The following is a 15305-nucleotide window of genomic DNA, read 5'->3' as shown; positions in this document are numbered from 1 at the left end:
TCCCCTGTGTTCCTCACCTAGACTTCTACAACCCAGGACTACCAGCTCAGGGGTGACAGCCCACAGTGTCCTGAGCACTCTTTCAATAATTAGTAACCAAGAAAGTGCCCCCACAGACATGCCCACAGGCCTGTCTGATGAAGGTAATTCCTCAGTCGACACGTTCCCTCTTCCCAGATGTGTCAAACTGACAACCAAGATTGGCCATCACAGGCAGAACAGCATTGAGAGCAGCTTCTAAATGTCAAGGAAACAAAAGAGCCACCAGATAGAGTCCAGCAATCAGGTCATATCCTTTTTATCTCTCTCTCCCTGTTTGTCTATTCTTTATTTAATACCCAGTGTGAATGGAGCAGGCCAGCTTGATCCTGCTCTGTTCTAGTGTTCTCTCTCTCTCTCTCTCTCTCTCTCTCTCTCTCTCTCTCTCTTTCTCTCTCTCTCTCCCCCCCTTACTTTTCCTGTTTCCTCCCCAAAGATCATAATCTGGCCTGGTGTGTACAGCCTCCGGTCAGCCTCTGGAGAGACCATCTTGTTCTATGCTCTGTGATGGTATATCTATACCTCTCTTTTCAGTCCACCTTTAGCCCAAACTCCCTCATCTGGGTTGGAGAGATGCTTCAGTGGTTAGAGTGTGTGCTGCTCTTCTGGAAGATTTGAGTTCAGATCCCAGCACCTACGTCAGGCAGCTGACAACTGCCACTAAGTCCAGCTGCAAGGGATCTGACACCTCCATGGACATTGTACTCACGCACATGCACTTGGACACACACAATTAAAAACAAGTAAATACAAAACTCTCTTATCTACACTCACTTTTCCCCTGCCATTATCCTTTATATTTATTTTCTTATTCTCTTTTTACCATCCCACTATTAATCACTAGCCTTACAGTATTTTTTCCTTTTCACCAACTCACACCCACTATATTAGTATATTAGTATAAATAATGACTATATTAGTATACACAGTACTATTAGTGACTCGAGTCCCTAAAATGATTGACATATAGGGGTAATGTTTTCTAGTCCATTGTTATTCTATTTTTATAGTGGGTCTACCACTGGATAATGACTCAGGAGAACTGGGGACAAAGCCTAGAGCCCTGAATATTGGTCTAAGAGAGGAAAATGATACTTCAATCCTCCTACAACCTAGTCCTTCCAGAACACTGTAAACACTTCCATTGAGAGAAGAAAAGAGACCTAAATAAAACAAATAAATTCAACCAGTGATCTAGCTCCTGCTGTGTAAGTCTCGATGCAAAAATACAATACGAAAAACCTAAAAACTACCAGGCCTAGAGTAATGCCACTGAGAGGGACTTAAATGAAACACCAGACAAAGAATTCAAAAGACATTATAAAATTCTTACTATAAATTGTAAGATGTAAAGTCATATATTAACAGCATCATGGCAATAGTGGTTGACCTCAATACCCTACCAAGACCAATAAATGGGTCATACTGACAAAAACAGAGAGAAACATTGGAGTTAAATGACTTCATAGTCAAATGAACCTAGCAATTATCTACAGAGCATTCAATCCAAACACTGCAGAATACATGTTCTCAGGAGCCCATGGAACTTTAAAACAGATGATATGTAAGGACACAAAGCAACTCTTAATAAAGGAAAATTTAAATGATTTCTTGTAGTAAATAAGATCTCAGTGGAATAAAGCTAAAAAGTAACTAGAAAGAGTACACAAAACTTACAAATGTGTGTAGATTAAACAACACACTATTGAAGGATAGTCACTGAATGATAGATCACTGAATAAATCAAGAATTTTTTACTCCTTTAACTAAATGAAAATTAAAACACAAGACACCTGTCTTAGTCACTGTTCTGCTAACAAAGAGACACCATGATCAAGACAACGCCTATAAAAAGAAAACATAACTGGGGGTTTGCTTATAGTTTTAGAGGGTCAGACCATGATCATTGCAGTGAGAAGCATGGTGGTACGCAGGCAGGGATGGTGCTGGAGTAGCAGCTGAGAACTACATCCTGATCTGCAGACATCAGGCAGAGAGAGACAAAGACAGAGAGAGACTGCACCTGGTGTGGGCTTTTGAAACCTCAAAACATACCCCCAGAAACATACCTCCTCCAACAAGGGTACACCTACTCCAGTCAGGTCACACCCTCTAATCCAACAGTCTACACCTGGGAACCAAGCATTCCAATTTATGAACCTGTGGGGGCCCATCTCATTCAACCACCGCAACACCAACACCTATGAGAGACAGTGAAAGCAGTCCCAAGAGTGAGGTTCACAGGTATAAGTGGCTACGTTAATCAGAACAATCTCAAATAAACCCTCGGCCTCGGAAAAGTAAGAACAAGCCAACCTCAAGTCAGTAGATCTGAAGAAATAATTAAAATCAGGACAAAAGTTAATGAAAAAAATGCAAAGAATCAATGAAACAAAGACTTCCTTTTTCTGAGAAGATAAACACGATTGACAAACTCTTCACAAAACTAAATGAAAGAAAAATGAACCTAAATTAATAAAATGAACCTGAAAAGGGAGAGATTACAAAAGATAGCAATGAAATTCAGAAAACCATGAGGACATGTTTAAAAACTTGTATTATGCTAAACTGGAAAATCTAAAAGGAAGGACTGGCTTTCTAGAAAAGCATTTCTCAGGGGGGGGGGGTCGTGACCCTTTCACAGGTGACCTCTGTGACCATTGGAAAACACAGATATTTGCATTACAATTCATAACAGCAGCAAAATTACAGTTATAAAGTAGCAATGACAATAACTTTGTGGTTGAGGGTCACCACAATATGAAGAACTGTATTAAAGGGCATTAGGAAGGTTAAGAAGAACTGTTCTAAAGGTATATAACCTACAAAAGCTAATAAATTAAAACAAAATAGGGCAAATACTTTTAAAGAGATTGACAATGAGCAATAGGACTGAAGCCTTCATTAAAAAAAAAAAAAATCGGGGTTGAGGATTTAGCTCAGTGGTAGAGCGCTTGCCTAGCAAGCATAAGACCCTGGGTTTGATCCTCAGCTAAAAAAAAAAATAAATAAATAAAATCTAGGCCTGAATGAATTTGCTGCATAATTCTACAGGACCTTTAAAAAAGAACTAACCACATATCCCTCTCCAATAACATAAATAGACTTGAGGACAAAGATCGCATGACTATATCAACAGATGCAGAAAAGCCAAGATCCAACATCTTTTCATAAAGCCCTGACGACACTAAGAATGAAAGAAGTCTTCACACAATCAAGTCTGCCCATGACAAACCCCTAGCCATAGCCAGCATCACATCAAATGGAGAAAGACTCAAAGCATTTTCATGATCAGGAACAAGACAAGAGTGCCACTTTCCTTCACTCTCACTCCGGAGAGTGCTAGAAATCTTAGCCAGAGCCATAAGACAAGAGAAGCAGGTTAAAGAAGTACTATCAGAAGAACAAACTGAACGCAAATCGGAAAGGAAGAAGTTCCATTATCTTTATTTGTGGATGATATATGATATGTAAGAGACCCTAAAGACTTCACCAAGATACTCTTACAACTGATAAACACTTTCAGAAGTGCCAGGGTACAAAATTAACAAACAAAACCCAGTCACCTTCATATATGTCAATGAAAACATACTGAGAAAGGAATACTGGGAAACACCATTTATAATAGGCTAAAAAAAATACCATGGACAAAACCTAACCAAGGAAGCGAAAGACCTCTGCAATGCAATGAAAACAATGAGGAAGCTGAGGATGATACTAAAAGATGGAAAGGCTTCCCATTCTCATGGATCAGGAGGATTAATTTGTGAAAATGGCTGTCTTAACCAAAAGCAATCTAAGGGTTTGATGAAATCTCAATCAGAATTCCAATGTCATCCTCCAGAGAACTAGAAAAAAAAACTATCTAAAATTTCTTATGGAAACACAAAAGCCCCCAGACACCCAAAGCAAACCTGAACGAAATAAAAGTACGGGAGGCATCACCGCAACTGATTTTAAGTTTTCTTACAGAGCTACGGTAATAAAAACAGCATGGCAGTGCCACACAAGTGCCCACTTAACCAGTGGCTGAAGGACCAGATAAAGGACCACACAAGCACCGCCACCTAATTTTTGACAAAGGTGCCAAAACTACATGTCAGAGAAAAGACAGTCTCCTCAACAAATGCTACTAGGAAAGTAGATTGCCTCGTGTAGAAAGAAAAATGAAATTACATTTGTAAATCTCACCCTAAATAAAAATCAATTCCAAGGGAATCAAAAACCTTAAAGATCTGAAGCTGCTAGAGGAACTGTAAGATGAGGCACAGGGAAGGACTTTCTGAACAGGCAGGACTCCAGTCCCTCACAGAATAAAGCCAACAGTCAACAAATGAGACCTCATGAAATCAAAAACCTTCTGTATAGCAAAAGAAACAGTTGAGAGAAAAAGACAGTCTGTAGATGGAAGAGGTTCTTTGCCTACTAGGCATGTTGTACAGGATTAGTATATAGAATATACAAAGAAACAAAAAAAAAAACTAAACAAGAGAAGGAACAACCCAATCAAAACATTGGCTCTGTTGGCTAGGCATGGTGGCACATACCCTTACGTCCAGCACTGGACAGGCAGTAGTAAGCAAGTCTCTGAGTTTGAGGCTTACCTGATCAACATAGCAAGTTCTAGGATAGCCAGGGTTACATAGGGAGACTCTGCCTCAAAAAGAAGGAGCTGGGCGGTGGTGGCGTACACCTTTAATCCCAGCACTCGGGAGGCAGAGCCAGGTGAATCTAGTGAGATCCAAGACAGGCACCAAAACTACACAGAGAAACCCTGTCTCAAAAAAAAAAAAAAAAAAGACATTTGCTAAGCTTAGTTTTTAAATTTTTTATTTTAATTTTTGGTGTATGTGCATGCTATGATGTACACAGGGAGGTAGGAGGGCAATCTGCAGGAGTCCTTTCTCTCCTTCCACCACCTGGGTCCCAGAGATCAAACTTACATCACCAAGCTTGTTAGCAAACACCCTTACCCACTGAGCCATCTTTCTGGCCTGTGGTAAGCTACTTTTGAAAATAAAAAATTTCAAACAGTTTGGAGGTACCTTGTATGGATGTATAAAGTTATTCTGGAAGGCATGGGCTATTAAATGAAAGTCTCAGTGCCAAGAGTGGGCTGCCATAACATTATAGAAAACTGTCACTACCGCTGGTTGTTACTGAAGATAGCACATGTTCTGGTAGCAAGACCTACAGACATCAAGCTGGGCTAGACTGGAGGTGTCCCCTCTGCCAGTAGTCCTCAAAGTGTAGCTGGGGAGAAACTGCCATTGTTGTTTTCTATGTATTTCTTTTATGTGTATGAACGTTTTGCCTTCGTGTATGCAAATATACAGTGTGCAAGTGTCAGAGCCCCTGGAACTGAAGATATGGACTTTTTTGTGAGCTACCACATATGTGCTGGAAATCAAACTTGGGTCCTCTTCATCAGTGAGCCAGCTCTACAGCTCCTATCATTAAGTCTTGCTCAGATGTGGATCCTGCGTGCTACACTACCAACCAGCCATTCAAAAACATACTCACTGGTACAACATTGGCAAGTCTGCTATGGGGGCAACCAACCAGATTCTAATTAGATTTGAGGCCCGCTCTAGGGAAGAGAATTTAGGTCTGGCACCTTACGCCTGGTCAAAGCCCACGGCTGGGGAGGTCATGGGCTCTAGCGTGGAAGCGACTGCTCTGCTCAACAGTCAGGGTGTGCTTGTCAGGTAACTCTGTTTATGTCTATAGAACGGCACTGCTGTTGGCATCAGAGAAGCTTCTTTCTGCAGTGAGCAGGAGTAACTACAGAGACTCATAGTTAGTCAAAGTGATGAGAATAGTGAGTTTTGAATTCTCACCCATACATGGGACATCTACATCATCCCCAAAGCCTCAGGGAACTTTTCAGAAGGGGAGAAAAGAATGTAAGAGCTGGAGGAAGGTGTCGGATGTGTGGAACACTGACTTCCAGGTATGATGTGGCCTTACACTCTTGCCCTCACAACAGCCATGATTATCGGCATAAAATCTCCACGTTAGACCAGCCAACATCCTGTCATGGAGGGGGAATGAGCTCACAAGGTCTCACCCACTTCCTGAGGATTTAAATGCAGTTAATGATTATGGGGCAGGGGTGGACATTTCTTCAGTAGTAAGGCACTTCTGCAGATAACGCCTCGCCCACCCTCCTGTAAGCACCCTAGTGAAATCCATTGAGCTACTGTTTTAAAGAGATGAAATTATGGGCTGGAGGGTTGGGGATTTAGCTCAGTGGTAGAGCGCTTGCCTAGCAAACACAAGGCCCTGGGTTTGGTCCTCAGCTTAAAAAAAAAAAAAAAAAAAAAAAAAAAAATTACAGGCTGGAGAGATGGCTCAGCGGTTAAGAGCACTGGCTGTTCTTCCAGAGGTCCTGAGTTCAATTCCCAGCAACCACATGGTGGTTCACAACCATCTGTAATGGGATCTGGTGCCCTCTTCTGGCCTGCAAGCATGCATGTAGGCAGAACACTGTATATATAATAAAAATAAAGAAAATAAATCTTAAAAAAAAAAGAGATGAAATTACAAGAGGGACTAATTGGGGTGAGGAAGGGAATTGGTGAGAGTGGGGTGGGAACAAGAGAAGGTGACAGGTGAATATAAACACACATACAAATATGAAAATATAATGAATGTGTTTGCATAATTCATATATACTAATTTATTTGATGAGTTGGTTTTTTGAGACACGGTTTCTCTATGTAGTACTGCCTGTCCTGGAGCTCACTATATAGAATAGGGTGGCCTCAAACTCACAGAGATCTTCTTGCCTTTGCCTCCAGAGTGCTAGAATTAAAGGCATGTGCCACCACATCCAGCTCAGTATATACTAATTTTTAAAATATGCATGTGTGGAGATGATTTGTGCATAACTGTTCTTTCTATTGGTCTTTCTACTTCTGAGATGTTTGAAAATATTTTATAATGAAGCATTGACATTTCTAATTATGAAACCCTGTTATGAAGCTCTAGAATCTGAGGATACATCAACAGGTAGATAAACTCAGCCAGAAAAAAAAAAAAAAAGGACAACTTCCCTTATGCTATGCCCTTCTCCCAAGGAATCCAGCCTCATGGTAAACTGAGGAAAGGAGAGAAAGCAGGAGGGCTCGCCATCCTAGCCTCAGCAGGAGGGGCCTACCAGCTGTCCTGGCTGAGGTTCCCTGTGAGTCTTCCATCCCTACAGTTGCCATGACAATATACGTGTGATGGTACCTTCAATCACAGGGATAGAATGAGGCTCTCCGCCCCACTGGCTGCCCAGGTAGAGAACAAAGGAGAAGAACACAGTATCGCTCATCTTTGCCACAGCCAGCACACACCATCAGGGAAGAACCATCCTCCTAGATTTCTCCAAGACCTAACAGCCTTGAGTTCCAGCATGGTGTGGAATCTGTGCTCTGTGAGGTCATACTGGGAAAGGAGCGAGTCTGTAGTCAGGGACCAAGTGGGATGCTAGTGGCCCTCAAATGGTCTCTCTGTTCTTTTGCTTGGCTCCCTGAGGCCTTCCTCAATCCCGCATGCCGTGCAACTTGAAGATGGGAATATATCAACAGGACTCTTAGGATACACAGGACGAATTCCACTGTGGCCTCTTAAGCCAACCAGAAGCAGCTAGAGCCACCAGGAATACTGTATTGATAATATATCACATAAACAGGCAGGATGTACCTTGGTGGTAAAGAACTTGCTTGGCATATATGAGGCCCTGAGTTGGATCCTCAGCACCAAGAAAACAGAAAGGTATCACATTAATGAAGTATAGTCACAGTATGTTGAACCTGGAAGGATCACATTAAAGATCTGGTCACCAGTCCATGGTACCATTGGAGATGGTCAAACCTTTAGAAGACAGGGCTTAGCTGGAAGATCACCAGCGGTGGGCTCTTACAGGAATGGGGTGCTCATATATTTGAATGCTTAGTCATCAGGGGTGGCACTACTTGAGAAGGATTAGGAGGTATGGCCTTATTAGAGTGGGTGTGGCCTTGTTGAAGGAAGTGTGTCACTGCAGCTTTGAGGTTCCAAAAGCCCATGCCAGGCCCAGTGTCTCTCTCTTCCTGCTGCCTGTGGATCTGGATGTAGAACTCTTAGCTACTTCTCCAGCATCATGCCTGCCTGTGGGCCACAATGCTCCACCCCATGATGATAATGGGCTGAACTTCTAAAACTGTAAGTCGGCCCTAATTAAATGTTTTCTTTTATAAGAATTGCCACAGTCAGGGTATCTCTTCACAACAACAGAATAGTGAATAAGACAAGGGGACATTGGGACCCTGCCCCACTCTGCTTCTTGGCCATCATAAGGGGAGCAGCTTGCACTATCAAGTACTCCTACTCCCTACCATGATGTTCCGTTTCACCACAGGCCTAAAAGCATTGGGTCCATGGACTGGAGTCTGCAAAACCAGGAGTCAAAGTAAACATTTCCTCTTAATGAGTTGGCTGCATACAGTATTTTGTCACAGTGGTAACCTTCCTACCATGTACAATAAAAGTATAGCATCCAAAAAATAATAAAGCACATAATTAAAAAAATAGCACATAAGTGTGCCAGGCGTGATGGTGCACACCTTTAACCCCAGCACTCAGGAGGCAGACTCAGGTGCATCTCTGAGTTTGAGGCCAGCCTGGTCTACAGAGTGAGTTCCAGGACAGCTAGGGTCACATAGAGAAACCCTGTCTCAAAAAAAAAAAAAAAAAAGAAAGAAAGAGAAGAAAAGAAAAGAGAAGAACAGAAGAGCATAAATGTTTTGAAGCAGTTATTCCATTTCTCATAGGCCACTATCTCCTCTATTCAGTTTTAGAAGCACTGGGCTATTTTAAGAGACTATTTATACATATTCTAGTATTTTTTAAAAAGATTTATTTATTTATTATGTGTACAGTGTTCTGCCTGCATGTATGCCTGCAGGCCAGAAGAGGGCGCCAGATCTCATTACAGATGGCTGGGAGCCACCATGTGGTTGCTGGGAATTGAACTCAGGGCTCTGGAAGAACATTCAGTGTTCTTAACCTCTGAGCCATCTCTCCAGCCCTAGTATTTTTTTCCTTTAGTGCTAGTCTCGCAAACTATGTAGCTATCCCTGTATGTGCAGTGATTATGGTCAGGGGATGAACAGTGTGAAATGGCGAGGATGGAGGAGATCTTCTGCAGATGAGAGAGAGAGAGAGAGAGAGAGAGAGAGAGAGAGAGATGGGGGGAGCTGGAGACATGGCTAAGCAGTTAAGAGCACTTGTGCAAGCTTATGCATCCATTTGGATTGGAGATCAGATCCCAGCACCCACATAAAAGCGAAACATGGTCCTGAGCACACCTGTAACCATAGTACTAAGATGAACAGAGACAGGGTTGCTGGGGCTTGTGGCCAAAACCTAACTGAAAATGAGAGCTCCAGGTTCAGTGAGAGACCCTGCCTCAAAGGAACACGGAGGAGAGTCAGAGACACATGTGCATACACCACATGCATACATGATATATAGCAGACACAGAACTCTTGTTAACCCTGATGTATTAGCTTGCTACAGCCACTATAGCAAAGTACCACAAAATGAGTGATATAAACAACAAATGTATTCCCCGCTCTGGAGACCAGAGTCTGAGATCAAGGTGCTGACAACACTGGGTCTTTCTGCAGGACAAGGGGAGACACACACACCTCACACCCCTAGCAGAGACAGAAGACAGAATATATCCAACTTCAAATGAGTAAAAGGAAAAATAACTGCTAACTTGGGCGACGTCTCTTTTACTTCTGATGCTGGCCTCTACAAAAAAACACAGCAGCCCAGGATGGTCTAAAATCTCTACCCCATTGGTTTGTGTTTTACTTCATACTTAATATCTCACAATATGTGAAATATCATAGTAAAAACACAGCATATTTTGTATGTAGTCTATAGCTAGAATATCATTATTTGTATGAACTCTCACCTCAAAAAAAAGAAGTTTAGGGTACTTGGAAGGTAGAGGCAGGCAGATCTCCATGAGTTCGAGGCCAGCCTGGTCTACAAAGCAAGTTCCAGGACTACATAGACCCTGTCTCAAAAAAAAAAAAAAAAAAAAAAAAAGTAGGTTAGGGGACAGCAAGACAGCTCCTTGGGTGAGAGCACTTGCCACCACGCCTGATGACCTGAGTTTAATCCGCAGGACCTACATGGTGGATAAGAAGACCTACTACCTCAGGTTTTCTTCTGACCTTCACATGTACAACATGGCATGCATGCACACCCACACAAAAATACACACATAAGGACACACACACACACACACACACACACACACACACACACGTGCCGATGATCGTGAAAGAATAAGAGGCTATGAATTTCAGGAGTGGGAGGAAGTGACAGGGTTTGAGGAGAGAGGGAGGGAATGGTGTAGATGCAGTGCTCACATACGAAATGCCCCAAAAATAAATAGTTTAAGAGAAATTCTGTTTAAAAACCTATTTCCAAGCCAGGCATGGGGAAGTACACCTTTAATCCAAGGACTGGTGGAGGCAGAGGCAGGTAGATCTCTGTGAGTTCAAAGCCAGCCTGGTCTACAGAGTGAGTTCCAGGGCAGCCAGGGAAACCCTGACTCAAAAAAAAAAAAAGAGAAAAAAGAAAAAATATCTATTTCTAATATATATGTGTATGCAGTTTTTAAATACTCAACACTTCAGTGTAAATAAAATTTTAATGCAAAAATGCTTATTTTAAATAATATGCATGTTAAATAACTTTAATAGATACATATTAAATAATACATTCCACAAGCATTTACTAGTTTTTCTCTAATAGTTTTTCTTTTATCATATGAAGTTTTCTAAAATTTATTCTTCTATCATATATTACATCCTGACTGGTTTCCCCTCCCTTCATTCCTTCCAGCCCCTCCCCCTACTCTCGTCTCTGCCAAATTCACTCTTTCATTTGCCTTCAGAAAAGGGCAGGCCTCCCAGGGATATCAACCAAACGTGGTGTATCAAGTTATAAGAAGAATAGGCACAAACCCTCATATCACATCTGGATGAATCATCTCAGTAGGAAGAAAGGGTCCCAAGAGCAGGCAAAGGAGACAAAGACAGGCCCTGCTCCCCAAAGTTAGGAGTTCCACAAGAAGATCAAACTACAAAACCATAACATACATGCAGAGGATCTGGGTCAGATGCATACGGGCTCCCTGATTGTTGGTTCAATCTCTGTGAGCCCCCGTGAGCCCTGTTTAGTTGATTCTGTGGGCTGTGTTCTCATGGTGTCCTCAAGCCCTCTTGCTCCTACAGTCCTTCCTCCCCCTTTTCCATGGGGTCCCCTGAGCTCTGCCTAATGTTAGGCTGTGGGTCTCTGCATCTGCTCCTGTCAGTTGCTAGATAAAGCCTCTCTGATGACATCTGGGCTAGGCTCTGGTCTATGAGAACAGCAGAATATCATCAGGAGTGATTCCATCCACTTTTTTTTTTCAGTCATGCTGGTTCTATCCTAGGTCTCTAGGCTACCCAGCCTCCGGTTCCTGGCCATCCAGACAATGGCAGGGGTGGGCTGACACTGCCTGGATGTTTTTAAAGAAACTGAGGTCACAAGACTCTTGTCTCATTGTCTTGGAGTTTTCCCACAAACACTCAGAATTCCCCTTGCCTGACTCCATCTTGGGACCATGTTTGGACAGCGTTTCTCTGTGTAGCCCTGGCTGTCCTGGATCTTACTCTGTAAACCAGGCTGGCCTCTACTTCAGAGATCAACCTGCCTCTGCCTCCTAAATGCTGGGATTAAAGGTGTGCGTCCCCATGCATAGCTGACTGATTCTTCATAGTAAGTAATATATGTTCTGTTTCGTTGTTTCTGTTTGAATAGTTTCAGTAATTATTTAAAAATAATTCAATTATATATTGGAGATTTTAAGTTAAAGATGATTATAAATGAAAGATGTGTGTGTGTGTGTGTGTGTGGTGTGCACATTTGTATGTATGCTCACATGCGTGGGTGAATTTGTGAACATTCTGAGTGTGGAAGCCCAAAGTTGATGCTGGATGTCTTCTTCGATCATTCTCCATTTTATTTATAGAGACAAGGTCTCTTACTGAACCTAGAGTTAGTAGATTCTGGCTAATCTTGCTAGCCAGCTTGCCTTAGGAATCTCCTGCTCTGCCTCCTGATTACATGCCGGGCCTGCAGCACGCCTGTTGGGCTTTTACATGGATCTTAAAGGATCAGAACTCTGATCCTCAAGCTTGTATAGTAAACACTTCACCCACCGAGCCATCCCCCCAGTTTGGGTAAATTACAAAAAAAAAAAAAAAAATTCTTTACCCTATATTAGAAATGTTGAAAAATGGGTCCAGGAAGACAGAACAAACACTTCTGGGTGGGAAAGACCTGGGAATGAATTTGGGTGGGGCTGCAGCCCAGGCTGGGGCTGAGCATGCCTGAGACTGTCATTTGCCTTAAGATTTCACACAATCCTGTGCTGTGTTTTGTTTACTTGTATTTGTTTATTTGGTGTGTGTATGTGTGTGTGTGTGTGTGTGTGTGTGTGTGTGTGTGTGTGTATCTGTGTGTGTGTGTGTATCTGTGTGTGTATGTGTATCTGTGTGTGTGTATGTGTATCTGTGTGTGTGTATGTGTATCTGTGTGTGTGTATGTGTATCTCTGTGTGTGTGTGTGTGTGTGTGTGTGTGTGTGTGTGTGTGTGTGTGTTGCATGTCACAGTACATATGTGGAAGCCTGCTGTGGGATGGCCTTTCTGTATGCTGTGAATATGTGTTGCTATGATTGGTTAATAAAGAAGCTGCTCTGGCCTATAGCAAGTTAGGTTATAGCCAGGCAGGAAATCCAAGAGAGAGACAGGAAGAAGAAAGACAGAGGTGGGAGAGATGCCAGCCTGCTGCCCAAGGAACAACATGCCAGCAGACTGGTAAAGCTACAGACCACGTGGCAAAACACAGACAATAAAAATGGGTTAATTTAATAAGATATAAGAGCTAGCTAGCAAGAGGCCTGCCAGAGGCCATACAGTTTGTAAATAATATTAAGCCTCTGAATGATTTTTTTATAAGTGGCAGACTGCGGGGCCAGGTGGGACTTCCAGCTACAGAGGCCAGAGGTCAACTTGCAGGAGTCGTTCCTCCCCCTCCCCCATGTAGAGAGCCCAGGGATAGAACTCTGGCCGTCAGGCTTGGCAGCAAGCACCGTTCCACCACCAAACCATCTTGCAGTCTCAAACTGACTTCTCTCATTTCCAGGCAGACTTGCCTGGGATCTAGGCACCAGGAGGAAGCGTCTACTTTTCCTCTGGGATGTGTGTGTTTGGCTTTGTTTAGTTTGAGACAGGGTCTTGTTTTGTTGTCCAGGCTGACCACAAACTCCTGGGATCAAGTGATTCTGTTGCCTCAGCCTCCTCTGCAGCTGAAATTGCAGGCAAACACCATTGTACCTAGGTTAAAGAAACAAAAACCAACTAGGTTTACACAAGTCACCTGGGCATAGAGTGGGAGTCAGCAAACCTTTTACAGCACGCTCTTCTTTGTAATCAATGCTACAGTCCATTAAAAATGCAAACACTCTTGGGGAAAAAAAAATGGTCAATGAAATCTAAAGCTGTTGTTTTGAGGGAAAAAATCATTACAATAGTAAAATCTCTAGCCTAGTGGTTCTCAACCTTCCTAATGCTTCAACCTTTTAATACAGCTCCTCACGCTGCGGTGACCCCCAAGCATACAATTATTCTCATTGCTACTTCATAACTGTCATTTTGCTATTGTTATGAGTCATAATGTAAATATCTGTGTTTTCCAATGGTCTTAGGGGACCCCTGTGAAAGGGTGATTGACCCAAAGGGGTCGCTTGAGAACCACTGCTCTAGCCAGCCTGATCAGGGGAAAAGACAAAGGAATGCATCCTGGATCTTAAGAACCAGAAAGGAAACATCTCTACAGACCCTGAAAAAAAAACAAAAAAACAAAAAAAACATGGTTACTGTATGGACAATTTTTTGCCAGTTAAATTTACCAAAAGTGGACAAATTCTCCACAGATAAAGTAACAAAGTTCAAATCAAGAAGATATAGCAAAACTGTAAGGGTGGCTCAGTAATAGAGAACTCGCCTCGTTACAGATTCCATGTTGAGCACTCTAAATGGAAAGAGAAGAAGGAAGAGGAGGATGGGAGGAGGTAGCCTCCACCGCCAGAACTATTCTGTATCTCTTTCAAAGAAATTTAATTTGTGGGTTATCATCTTCCCACAAAGAGAACTCACAATCTAGGTAACTTCATCAGTGAACTCTACCAACACAAGAGATAGGGCCTCTCCTAAGATGATTTTCTCAGATGTTGTCCCAGTGACAGAACACTGTCGCCACAAGACTCTGTGTTATGGACTGGTGGATCAATGAAACAGAAGGTTCACAGAAAATATCACTTATTGACAAAAGCACCAACGCAACTCAATGAAGATTTTATAAATATAATTATTATACATAATATAAACATATTAACATATAAATTATATATGTTTTTAGAAACAGGATCTCACTATGTAGCTTCTGCTGACCTCTAGAACTCAGAGATTGGCCTGCCTCTGCCTCTCTATTGTTAGAATTAAAGCCATTGATTGTTTTCAAGTATGTACCTGTGGTTGTACATGCATATTCCACAGTGCACTTGTAGCATTCGGAGGACAAGTTGCGGAAGAAAAGCTGGTTCTCTCCTACCATTTGGGTCTCCGGATCAAACCTCAGGTAGTCAGCCTTAGTGCTAAGCACCTTTACCTGCTGAGCCATCTCATCTCATCACCAGAAAGCATATTATTTTCAACAATAATACTGGAATAACTTGATGGCTGGTGCAAAAATATGAGTTCTGAGGCTTACCCAATACATGTACAAAAACTCAAAATTAAACACAGGCCCAATGTAAGTTAAATGTATAATACTTCTAGAATAAAATACAAGAGAAATTATCATTCACCTAAGGTTTAAATTTTATTAAATTCAAAACTATCTGTTGCTAAGTATGGCAGCGCATGCCTGTAATTCCAGCAGTTGCGAGGCCAGCCTGGGCTATCACAGAGACCCTATCTCTAAAAATCAAAACGTGAATAAATCTAATTTGACTCTTCCGTTGAAATATTCAGGTCTGTCTCCCTACAAGAAGGAGTGCTCACGGATGCCGCATGAAAGACGTGTTCCCCGTGGGTGAGACTTCCCAATTGCAATGGACCTTCTTTTCAATTCCTGGTCCCCTTTAAGAACCCAGCCATGACATCA

The 15305-nt window shown here is 42.2% G+C and overlaps 1 protein-coding gene across 1 annotated transcript in view; it reads right to left on the bottom strand.

The window, feature by feature from the left end:
- Positions 1–15268, bottom strand: part of C18H2orf92 (chromosome 18 C2orf92 homolog) — a 46089-nt gene extending 30821 nt beyond the window's left edge. Inside the window, exon 1 of the mRNA XM_036168329.1 lies at positions 14669–15268. Coding sequence (XP_036024222.1) covers positions 14669–14819 — 151 coding nt within the window. The 5' untranslated portion in view covers positions 14820–15268. The remainder of the gene's footprint in view (positions 1–14668) is intronic.
- Positions 15269–15305: the final 37 nt, after the last annotated feature.

The sequence above is a fragment of the Onychomys torridus genome, chromosome 18 (assembly GCF_903995425.1).
Source record: "Onychomys torridus chromosome 18, mOncTor1.1, whole genome shotgun sequence".
Taxonomy (NCBI): domain Eukaryota; kingdom Metazoa; phylum Chordata; class Mammalia; order Rodentia; family Cricetidae; genus Onychomys; species Onychomys torridus.
Note: the sequence above shows the minus strand (reverse complement) of the source record. Positions and strands in the feature narration are given on the sequence as shown.